The sequence below is a fragment of the Dipodomys ordii genome, unplaced genomic scaffold, assembly GCF_000151885.1.
Source record: "Dipodomys ordii isolate 6190 unplaced genomic scaffold, Dord_2.0 Scaffold135, whole genome shotgun sequence".
NCBI classification, from domain to species: domain Eukaryota; kingdom Metazoa; phylum Chordata; class Mammalia; order Rodentia; family Heteromyidae; genus Dipodomys; species Dipodomys ordii.
The window spans coordinates 173,430-185,354 of NW_012267351.1; the positions used below are offsets into that span (position 1 = coordinate 173,430).

Below are 11,925 nucleotides of genomic sequence, written 5' to 3' on the forward strand. Positions count from 1 at the left end.
CACAGAGCCAAGCAACCACGGACCAGAACCTCCGAAACCAGGAGCCAAACTAAACCTGATCGCTCTGTTGTGTGTGGGTGCCAGGGCTCGAACTGGGGGCCTTTGTACACTCCACTTTTTTTTCCTCTCTCAAGGTTGGCACTCTACTACTTGAGCCACACCCAGCTCCGCTTCCGCCTTTTTGCTAATTAATTGGAGAGGACAGTCTCTGACTTGTCAGCCTGGGCTGGCTTCCTGCCATGATCCTCCCAGCTCAGCCTCCTGAGCAGCTGGGATTACAGGCGTGAGCCACCAATGCACCTGGTGCACTTAATACAGGGTGGAAAGCTGGCTGGTGTAAACACTTAGCGGTGCTATGAACTCCTATGAGCTGGAAAGGCCCAGACTGGGGGCTTCCACACTGCTCCCCAGAGAATTTAGGCAGAAAAGGACTTGGAGCTGGCGTGTGTCCCTTATTACAAAGCCAAATGTGTGTGTGTTATACATAATACATATGTATTATATACATATATATACCTAATTATAATGCACATCATTATTATATGCATAATACATATATTAGTGAATAACATTACTGAGTATCGTATGAATGGCAACTATGTGTGGGTCACTACAGATACTTGATAAATCTAGACCTGCTCAAGTAGCTCATGTGGAAACGTTACATTGTATCTACAAGACAATGTAGCTATAATCTAATGGGGAATCGGGCTTGATTATGGAATGGGGGGGCATTTCCTTTTGGGGGGAGGCACACTGTGGCCTCGTGATTGTGACCGTGGTGGGCTTAGAACCAGATATCAACTCTTTTGTGCTGTGTGACTGTGGCCAACTCTCCAATGTCTCTGAGCCCCTTTTCTTGGGAATGAAGGTACGGCGCATGCCTGGCGGATCTGGGAAGGGTTCAAGGTGCTGCTCAGTGAGGGCCCAGGTATGAATGACACATGGAACTCGGTAGTGAGGTTAGAAGAGTAGAACACTCCAGAAGGGTCACCTGCTCTCCCAGAGATCCGGGGCTGGCTTTCCTTACGTGATCACGGTAGAGGCACACACATGGAGTCCGCCCACTGGGAAAGATAGTTTTTATTCTGGACCCTGGAGTTCCCTCTCGGGGTCGCCGCCATTCGTAAGCTCTGATGCGTTGCATTGACTTCGGTTGCAGACGGAAATCCACATTCACGGGAAGCGGGGCGGGGAGGGGGGAGAACGCTGCGCAGCCCGCCCGGGGTTCACCTGGCCGCAGCTCCCGAGGGAATCTGACCTGTAGACAGGGAACTCCATGGGGGGGGGTGTCTCTGTACCAATGGGGGTGGAGGGGGGGATTCAAGCCTTCCTACTCACTGGCTTTCTGATGATCTTTATACTCCCCTTCTCTGTCTCTGTCCCTCTCTGTCTCTTACACACACACACACACACACACACACACACACACACACACACACACCAGAAAATTCTCCAGCTGCCGCTGGCCAAATACAAGTCAGGGATTCTGACTTGGCTGCTGGGAATTAAAAGCCAGGCCACGCCCTAGCACTGCTGCTCAGATATTACCCAGCATCCTTTCGGCCCGGTTGCCGGGCTGAGCACGGGCTGAAGCCCCGCGTGAGCCTGCGGCTGCCTTCCACCATGCCTGACCTTTCTCCTGGGCTCCCTAAATCACACGTTGATAGGAAAGGAAGATGCTTGATGCCAGACTCCAGGCCAGATTCCAGCCTGGCATCTGGACTGTCTTTGGGATGTGTGAGCCAGTAATGCAGGCTTGAACTCAAGGCCAGGGCGCTGTCTCTTAGCTTTTTGGCCCAAGGCATGTCTACTACTTGAGCTCCATTCCAGCTTTTTTTTTTTTGGTAATTGGAGAGAACAAACTCCTATACTTTTCTGCCCAGGCTGTCTTCAAACTTGATCCTCAGCTCTCAGCTTCCTGAGTAGCTGGGAACTACAGGCATGAGCTGCAGACTCCCGCCACGGGCCACTCTTAAAAGCAGGGAAATTGTCCTCTCTCCAGGGGAAGAGAACATGGCACATGGGGCTCAGTCAGCAAAAGCTGACGTTCTAAGATTATGGCATGCGCATCTCACCAACTGACGCCTTGGGATGGACAGACACTGGGAGAGACGGCGGTGTAGGCATTGGGGTGGATGAACGCCAAGATGGCGGACCACCAGGCTGGAGCAGGTAGGGAATGGGGCTGGGCGAAACTTCCCTGAGACATCAGGCGGTTTTCACAGTAAGGTCAGCTGAGATCGGGGCTTCTTTCTGTCTCCAGGAGGATCTGGCAGGGGGGGGGGAGGCCTTTGGATACGGACAGTCACCTTGAGATGGGGCGGCTGACATCATCTTCCTCTCTGGGTCTCTAGATCTGCTCCCATCCGGGGCTCCCACGGGGAAGGTCTGTCTCTGGGTGGGGAAAGTTCTGATGTCAGTAGCTCAGGGAAGTTCTTGGCTGTGCTACATTCAACGGGTCAAATTCTGTCTTCTTCCCGGCCACACAGAGATGGTATCGAGGTGAGGCACAGGGTGGGGGTCCAGGGACCTGCTGGTTCCAACATCAATGAGGGGATGTGATCGCTGAGGCTGTGATTCCAGAAAGTTCCATCCCCCACTACTCGCTGGGTAGGGATTTTTGTTGCTGTTTTCTTCTCCCCTAAAAACAGTGTTGAGGTATAAACATCTCCAGAAGAGCCATGCCCACAGGCCACAGGGTGGGCAGCCATGAGAGAGGTCCGTGGGGGCGATCGCTGACTCCTCACACCCGTACACGGCTTTACGAATGGATTGTGAATACTTTGGGCTTCTGTTCCGGGGATGGGGTGCTGCTGGAAAGTTCGATATTGTCCACCAAGACATTCTTGTCTTCCAGTCTGACGACCGTGGCGGCGGCCGTTGGCTGTGGGCCGGGCCCTGGGGCTGGGTGTTTGCGCATGTGCGGCAGACAGGTGTGGCTCACATCCAAGTCTTTGAAAGCGTGGAGCATGAACACCCCCAAGATGATGGTGACGAAGCCGGAGCAGGTGCCCACGATGTCCACGGCGGTCATGGTGTGCCACTCCTTGAAGAGCACGATGGAGGAGACCACCACCACCGTGGTGAAGAACACGTAATAGATCGGGAACACCAGCGACGTGTTGAAAATGTCCAGCGCCCGGTTGAGGAAGTTGACCTGAGCGCTGATGGAAAGGGCCAGAATGAGGGACAGGATGTAGGGGAGGGGATGCCGCACGACGGGCAGCCCCTGGAAGAAGTTCCTGATGGTGATGCCCAGCCCCTTGACGGCTGTCACAGAGAAGGAGCCGATCACGGAGCAGATGATGATGTAAATGAGGATATTCCTCTGTCCGTACCGAGGGGCCACGATGAAGATGAGCACCAGGCAGGACACCAGCAGGAACACAGCGAACACGATGAACCCTTCCGGAAGTGAGGGATGGGGACAGCATGTAGGATTACCCCCTCTCTTTCCACCCCACCCCCCCACCAATGGCCGGGGAACGTAGCTCCAAAGTCAGACAGAAATACTATCTCAGTGGTGAAACTTTTCCTTTTTCTTTTTTTGATTGTGGGACTTGAACTCAGGGCCTGGGTGCTGTCCCTGAGCTTTTTCGCTCAAGGTTAGTGCTCTACCATTTTGAGCCACAGCACCATTTCCAGTTTCCTGGTGGTTAACTGGAGACTCATGGACTTTCCGGCCCGGGTTGGCTTTCGACCACTATCCTCAGATCTCAGCCTCCTGAATAGCTAGGATTACACGCAGGAGCCACTGGTGCCTGGCTTGAAACGTTTTGTAACTCAGGGAAGTCATTAAACCCCCAAGGCTTCACTTTCCTCATTTGGAAGAGACCAACAACAGTGATATTTGTAGGACTGTTGGGGGAGAGTGGATGAGACAAAGCATATAAAAGGACATCAAAGGTTCCTTATATGTATTTTATCTACATACTTGGAGATATATATTATATATATATATATATATATGTATGTATGTATGTATATTTAGAAGAGTGCCTGGTGCTTCATAAGCAATCAGTGATATCTTTGGATGTCCGGTCAGGAAGTCCTTTAAGCTAGCCTTGCAAACAGTACTCGCCTACCAACTTCCTTTCCACAGCTCACCTATGCAGGCAGTCAGACCCCCAATGGACCAATAGATATCTCACAGGGTTCGGTCCCCCCTTCCCCCCAGGGTTTTCCCAGGTGCTGCTGCTTGAAGCCTACCTGTGTCCTTCATCTTGGAAGCCATCTCCATGACGGTGGTGACCTTGGCTTCCTCCGGGGCGTGAATCACCATCACGGTGCTGCCCGCCATGCAGATCACACAGCCCAACTTCCCCAGCAGGTTCAGGCTCTCTCCCAGAAAATAGGAGGAGAAGACAGCGCTGGGGGTAGACATGGGAAAGAGAGGGATTACCGGAGCCCACGCCTGTGCCCGTATCCCAAAGGAACATGGGTTGAGCAAGCACTTGTGAGACACAGCCGATCCGAACTCAATCCTCTCTAGCATGGGAGCCTTTCTAGATTATTTTTATCCCCTAAACAGCTGAAATAGAAACTCATTTCTGGGAGGGTTCCGGGGCAGCAGGGAGAGCGTACCCCTTTTCAGACCGAAGTGAGCTGCAGGGAAGGCTGGGTGGAGATTCCCTATCTATCTATCTATCTATCTATCTATCTATCTATCTATCTATCTATCTATCTATCTATCTATCTATCTATCTATCTACCTACCTATCTACCTACCTACCTATCTATCTATCTATCTATCTATCTATCTATCTATCTATCTATCTATCTATCTATCTCTCTATCTATCTATCTTCTGGCAGTTTTTCTTCCTGGTCCCAATTCTGTCCCCTTGGCACAAGACAAACCTCTTTCCACTTCTGTTTGATATTCCTGTCTAAGCAACCACAATGAGAGTTGTAGACCTCATACCAAACATGGTACCCAGAACGTTCCATTTACTACCTCACTAACAGCTCAAAACTTTGTGAGCCAGATGCCGGCGGCTCACACCTGTCATCCTAGCCACTGAGGAGGCTGAGATCTGAGGATCACCCTTCAAAGCCTACCCAGGTAGGAAAGTCTGTGAGACTCTTCTCTCCAATGAACCACCAGAAAAACCAGAAGTGGAGTTAGGGCTCAAAGAGGTAGAATGCTAGCCTTGAGTGAAAGAGCTCAGGGACAGCGCCCAGGCCCTTAGTTCAAGTTCCACAACCAAAAATCCCAAAAAGACTTCTTTGTGAAGAGTCAGTGGAGATGGATGTCCCCCATGGGATAGATGAGAGAAGCGGAAATCCACAACCATGTCAGACTGATCACACAGCATCGTGCGGGGTGCACCATGGTTCTGACTGTGTAAATGTTGTTAACCAAGAAGTCACAGGCACTGGCTGTGCTTGGTTGTGATTTATCAAGGTTCCAAGGTTAAACCTCCAAACCAAAGCCTCCTTCACTGTGGCCTGAGGACCCAACCCACAGAAGAATGGGGTCTGGGTTTTGCAGCTTGGCAGGAATAAGAATGTGAGAGGTGCATGTATCTAATATATATCAGTTCTTTTCTTTCTTTGGTGTGTGTGTGTGTGTGTGTGTGTGTGTGTGTGTGTGTGTGTGTGTGTGTGTGTGTATGGCAGCCCTGGGGATTGAACTCAGGGCCTCACCGTTGATAGTTAAATACTCTCCCACTTGAGTCACACACACACACACAGAGTCCTTTTGCTTTTAGTTGGTTTTCAGATAGGATGACCAGTTAACTTCTACCCAGGCTGAACCATGATCCTCCTATCTCTACCTCCTGAGTAGCAGGGATTACAGGATGTGCTACCATACCCAACTTTATGTCTACACACACACACACACACATAAATCCAATCTAGAAATCTATACTAAATCTAGAAATTCAATCTAAGGCCTTGGACCTTCTATAATCACTTAACCACTGAACTACATCCTCAGCTCTGGCATCAGTTATTTTAAAAACTATCATTTGAGCCGGGCGCTGGTGACTCACGCTTGTCATCCTAGCTGCTCAGGAGGCTGAGATGTAAGGATTGCTGTTCAAAGCCAGCCTGCGCAGGAAAAGCCGTGAAACTCTTATCTCCAATGAACCACCAGAAAACTGGAAGTGACACTGTGGCTCAAGTGTTAGAGTACTTGCCTTGAGCTGAAGAGCTGAAGGATAGCACTCAGGCCCAGAGTTCAGGCCCCATGACCGACAAAACAAACAAACAAAAACAAACAACCCAAACCTATCATTTGTTGTTACATAAGAGACAGCTTAAGACTGTGGATAGCAAGCCAGAGGTTCTACTTAGAACCTGCTTATCTCGGCCCCGTAGCGGGAGCTCTCATGGTCATGAGTGAGGCCGGCCGAGGAAGATCAGAGGACTTGGAACTGATCACTGGCCAGCCATCCAAAATTAGGGCCAGCCCTGGTTACTCTTTAGTGCTCTTTCTGCCTTGTCTGGTTCGCGCCTGCCCTGGGGGACGTGAAGAGCATTCCCCTTTTACAGATGGGGACAATAGAGGCTCGGAGTCCATCCGTGACGGTCTACAGTACCATGACCACTATGTGTTAGAGTGAGGAGTAGAACTCATGCAGAATTGCTCTGGGGCTCTCCTGCCAAAGGGGAAAGCATATACAAAGTCTCCTCGGAGACGCTCAGCCTGGTGGCAGTTGGGTGACAGGTTTGGGTTTGGCTGCCCCTCTGTGGCTCATCTTCCCGAGGGGTGGGACCCGTCCAGACGCCTGAATGCCAAGACAGCAGCCCCTCCCCGCCCTGCCCCCAGGCCTGGCTGGCTTGAGATGGCCGAGGGTGGACACAAACCTTATGAGGACACTCAGCGCTCCCAGCGGCGTAACGACCGTCGCAGGCGCAAAGGCGTAGGCCCCGAAGTTGGCGACTTCTCCAGCTGACACTAAGAGCGGAAGAGAGGGGGGTGGAGTCCATAGCACCCCATACCTGCCACGCACAGCTCACACCGATTGGCGAACCCCAGCTCTGCTCAAGACCCCAATCCCAAAGCCAACGCTGGTAGTGCATGCCTGCCGTCCACAGGGCCTAGTCATTTCTACCAGAAACCAGGAGCCAGAGACGACAGGGAAGGGGCAGAGGACAAGTGGGTGTGCAGATCTGAGCAAACTTGAGATCTCACATCCACTAGGCTCAGGGGGCCCAGGCCTGTCATCCTAGCTTCTAAGGAGGCTGAGATCTGAGGATTGTGGTTCGAGGCTAGGGCAGAAAAGTCCCTGGGAGAATCTTATTTGCAGTGAACCAGTCAGAAATTGCAAGTGGAGCTGCGGCTCCAAGTGGTAGAGAGCTCGCCTTGAGCAAAAGAGCTCAGGGACAGCGCCCAGGCCCCAAGTTCAAGCCGGCCCTCCCAACCCTGCAGTCAACACACCACCACTTCCGGTGCCCAAAGATGCCACTTACTGGTGGCGAATCCGGCCCACCACATGGCGTCCTTCAGGTACCCATAGCCGCCGTCCACTGTGGAGGGAAGGGATGGAGAGTTAGAGGGCCGCCATGCTCTCTCGGGCTCTCTGACTTCTGGATCTCTACGTGTCACCGAAGAGCTCCATAGACAGTGCTCTGCTCCTTAGCCACGGCTCACACCAGTCCTCCGAGCTCAGTTGTGTACGGATTGCTTCCCTGACACCTCTTAAGTCTCTCACAGACACCCCCAGTCTTGGTCTTAACTGGAACCACCATGTTGCATGGGCTAGCCTCGAACTGAGATTCTCCTCCTCCACCTCCTGAGGAGCGAGAACTACAGGCCTGGGCCACCATACTTGGCTCAACTTTTGGTATGAAAGATTCCCTGCTTACTTGGAGCTAAACGGAAGCACAGTAAAGGGCGCTGGTTAAGGCCTGCCTGTGGATCTGTCTCCAAAAAGACCTCAAATGGATCCACTCCTCTGCCAGCACCCACTCAAAGCCACTGTCCTCTTCCATCGAAGGAAATGGTGGCGTCCTTACTGGCTAGTAAGTTCTACTCTTGTCCCTTTAATAATTCATTCATTTGATAGACACCAGTGGCTCACGTTTATAATCCTAGCTACTCAGGAGGCTGAGACCTGAGGATTTCAGTTCAAAGCCAGCCCAGGCGTGAAAGTCTGTGAGGCTTATCTCCAGTGAACCACCAGAAAAGTGGAAGTTGTAGAATGCTAGACTTGAGCAAAAAGAAGGTCAGGGAGAGTGCTTAGGCCCTGAGTGCAAGCCCCAGTACAGAAAGAACAAGAAGGAAGGGAGGGAGGGAGGGAGGGAGAGGACCCAGTGACTGAATGAAACCCAATTCTGAAATGGGGTACTAATCTGAAAAATGGTAGGCCTGGGCACTGTATATGAGCTTCTTTGGCTCGAGGCTAGCGCTCTACCACTAGAGCCACAGCACCACTTCTAGCTTTTTTCTGTTTCTGTGGTACTGAAGAATCGAACCTGGGGCTCTGAGCCACATCCCCAGCCCTGGCCTGGGCTCTTTTGCTCTACCACTTGAGCCACAGTCTCACAGACCTTCCTGCCTGGCCTGTGTTTTTCAAACTGTTGATCCTCAGCTCTCAGCCTCCTGAATAGCTGGGATTGGGTGTGAGCTACCAGCGCCTGACAACCATGGATGGACTCTGGGCCATGAGATTCCTTTCCTCGCTGGGCGCTGGTGGCTCATGCCTGTCATCCTAGCTACTCAGGAGGCTGAGATCTGAGGATCACGGTTCAAAGCCAGCCTGGGCAAGAAAGTCCATGAGACTCTTATCTCCAATGAACCACCAGAAAACCACAAGTGGCGCTGTGGCTCGAGTGGTAGAGAGCTAGTCTTGAGCTGAAGAGCTCAGGGACAGCGCCCAGGCCCTGAGTTCAAGCCCCACGACCAACCAAAAAAAAAAAAAAAAAAAGATTCCCTCTGAACTGCTACACACCCATTTCAAGGATCCACTTCCCCTTTCCCAACACCCCAAGTTCCTTTCGGGCAGAGACTGGGCACCCAGTGCTTCCCAGTGTAGCTCAGGGCAATGGGGCTCGTGAAGATCTGGGGGAGACGCTGCGCTCCTGTCTTAGGACGGTGTCAGGACTTGCCTGGGCTGGGAGGAGGGGAGGAATCAAGCCAGATCTGAGCTGCCGGCTGCTAACTCTGCATCCTGAGGCTTTCCCTCATCTCCCCGCAGTTCTCAGCCATCCCTGGCACCTGGGACGGTGAGCGAGCTTGCCAAGGGAAGTCAGCACCCAGCCACGCCTTCCTCCAGCGCAGGGGGCTCCCCAGCCCTGCGCCCCATGCCCCCCAAGGAGCCTACCGGCCCGAGTGGAGCCTGTGGCCACGAGGCGGATGAGGCCTTTCTTCTTGAGGATGACGCTGCTCCCGATGAGAAGGCAGGAGAGTAAGGCCAGGCCCACGCCGATGTAGAAGCCGTAGCTCTTCCTGATCCTCTCCTGCCAGCTGACCGCCGTGGCATTGCTGGGCGCCTCGGGGCTCAGGCTGCCCACGATCTGGCACAGGACTTCTTGAGAAGAGCAGTAGAGGCTGATCAGGGAACCTGGAAGGGGAGGTGGTGGCGGGAGAGAGTCCCACGGGGGACGTGAGTGTGTTTTAAGATGCGTGAGCCACAGGCCGCTGGCTCACACCTGTCACCCTAGCTACTCAGGAGGCTGAGATCTGAGGATTGTGGTTCAAAGCCAGCCTGGGCAGGAAAGTCCGTGAGACTCTGATCTCTAATGAACCACCAGAAAACCAGAAGTGGTGCTATGGCTTGAGTGGTACAGCACTCGCCTTGAGCTGAAGAGCTAAGGGACAGCGCCCAGGCCCAGAGTTCAAGCCAAAGGACTGGCACACGCGCACGTGTGCACACACACACACACACACACACACAGCCCAATCGCCACACAATCATTAGCATTCACTAAGACCTGCCTTTGGCTAAGTGCTTTATTGCTAAGCACACATCCAACTCTCACCACAACCTGTCAAACCCGCAATGCCCACAAACCCCCTTCCCCACGTGTGGGCACGGGGGTGTGAGGGCGCACACACACACACACACCATCTGACTGTGGAGCCCCAACTGTGCTGCTCAAGCCCTCCCCCACCAGGCCAGCCCCTCCCCCTGCTCTTTGCCCCCCTCTCCCGCCGCCCCCCCCCAGCCTTAGGCACATGGTCTCCCAGCTCCTGACTCCATCTGGGACCCCTCGGGCCTGACTGGAGCCCCCAACCTCTTGCTACTTGTTTTCCAAAAAGTACAGTCATCCCACACACAGCCAGTCCAACCCTGTTCCTTTCAGCTGGGGAAACTGAGGTACTCTGAAAGGAAAAGACTTGCTGGAGTCCCACGAACGGATCCAGAACCTGCCAGGGCACCTTCTGTTTTGCAGCAGGCGAGCTGTGCTGACACCCGGGAGGGAGATGAGATTTTCTTTTTTAAAGGCATCCTCTCAGCTCATCAGACTGGTTCTGTCCTGCTCACTCCCGTTCTGCCAGCCCCGCCTCCTGGCCCAAGAGCCAAACCTGGGAAGGTCCCTGGGCCCAGGAAATGAGCCAGAGCCAGGCAGGAAGGAGACCAGGGAGAGCCGAGCCCAGGCCTGCGCCCCTGGCCCGATCCCTGCAGATGCTTCTCTACCGAGGGCAGTGGCCTTAGACCCGGCCCTCGCCCCGAGCCCAGGGCCGGCTTCCGCTTCCCTGCTCCCTTACAATGCGCAGGAAAGACCATCCGGGCACTATGGTGACTCCTGTAATCCCAGACACTCAGAAGGAAGTGATCTGAGGACCTGGCTCAAAGGCAGCCTGGACAGGAAAAGCTCCAAAAGTGGAGCTGTGTGTGGCTCAAGTGGTAGAATGCCAGCCCCGAGTGAAAAAGCTAAAGAGCTTGAGGCCCTGGGTTCAATCCCCAGTGCTGACAAGGAAGGAAGGAAGGAGGGAGGGAGGGAGGGAGAGAGGGAGGGAAGGAAGAAAGGAAGGAAGGGAGGGAGGGAGGGAGGGAGGGAGGGAGAGGGCCCAATAACTGAATGAAACCCAGTTCTGAAATGGGGTACTAATCTGAAAAATGGTAGGCAAACAATTCCTGTCTTCTCCAGAATATTCCAAAACCAGAACCCCTCCACCAGGATGGGGGTGAGACTGGAATGCTTTGCTTTCTTGCCTAAGACACTGAAGTCGGCCGACAGCCAGGTGACTGACGGCAGGCAGCTCTCGGGACTGGACGGAGGTGGAGCAGGAAAGAACAGACAGGGCAAAAAAAAAAAAGCGCCTGTCATCCTAGCTGCTCAGGAGGCTGAGCTCTGAGGATCGAGGTTCAAAGCCAGCCTGGGCAGGAAAGTCTGTGAGGCTCTCTCACCTAAAAAGCCAGAAGTGGCACCGTGGCTCAAGTGGCAACGACTTGAGCAAAAGAAGCTCAGGGACTGCGCTTAGGTCCTGAGTTCAAGCCCCAGGACCGGCAATAAAGTAAAATAGAAGAAAGAGCGAAGCAGAGCAGGGAGGCCGGGCGTAGAGGTTCGCCGCATCATCCGCTGATCCCCCACTGTCTCCCTGGGCAGATCCGGGCCTTGCCTGAGTCCCCACGGTCCCAGCACAGGGTCCGGCCTCCTTCCTAGAGTTATGTCCAAGAGGAAGGCAGCGTGTGCGGGCCAGGCCTTGGCCTCAGCCAAGAACAGGCTTGAAGAACTCATCTTCAAGCCTGGGGGCTTTGAACTGTGCGCCTCAGATCGCAGTCTCCTGAGTAGTTAGGATCTGACAGAGTGAGCTTGTTATGGGGAGGGTGTGTGTGAGTGTGTGTGTGAGTGTGAGAGTGTGTGTCTGTGTGTGAATGTGTGTGAGTCTCTGAGCCCCTGGCTCCTGGGTGACAGCCAGCCAGGTGTGTGCAGGTACTCAGATCCTGACACCCCAACACCCAGGCAGCCCTCCCCGTCAGCATGGATGCCACCCCTTGAAGGTCTAACAAGTGGGTCTGAGCCC

The 11,925-nt window shown here is 53.5% G+C and overlaps 1 protein-coding gene across 1 annotated transcript in view; it reads right to left on the reverse strand.

Moving 5' to 3' along the window:
- Nucleotides 1-2,764: 2,764 nt before the first annotated feature.
- Nipal4 (NIPA-like domain containing 4) overlaps nt 2,765-11,925 on the reverse strand; it is an 11,563-nt gene continuing 2,402 nt past the window's right edge. The window contains exons 2-6 of the mRNA XM_013030873.1: nt 9,278-9,517; nt 7,425-7,481; nt 6,819-6,909; nt 4,213-4,373; nt 2,765-3,408 (exon numbers count right to left, since the gene is read on the reverse strand). Coding sequence (XP_012886327.1) covers nt 2,765-3,408; nt 4,213-4,373; nt 6,819-6,909; nt 7,425-7,481; nt 9,278-9,517 — 1,193 coding nt within the window. The remainder of the gene's footprint in view (nt 3,409-4,212; nt 4,374-6,818; nt 6,910-7,424; nt 7,482-9,277; nt 9,518-11,925) is intronic.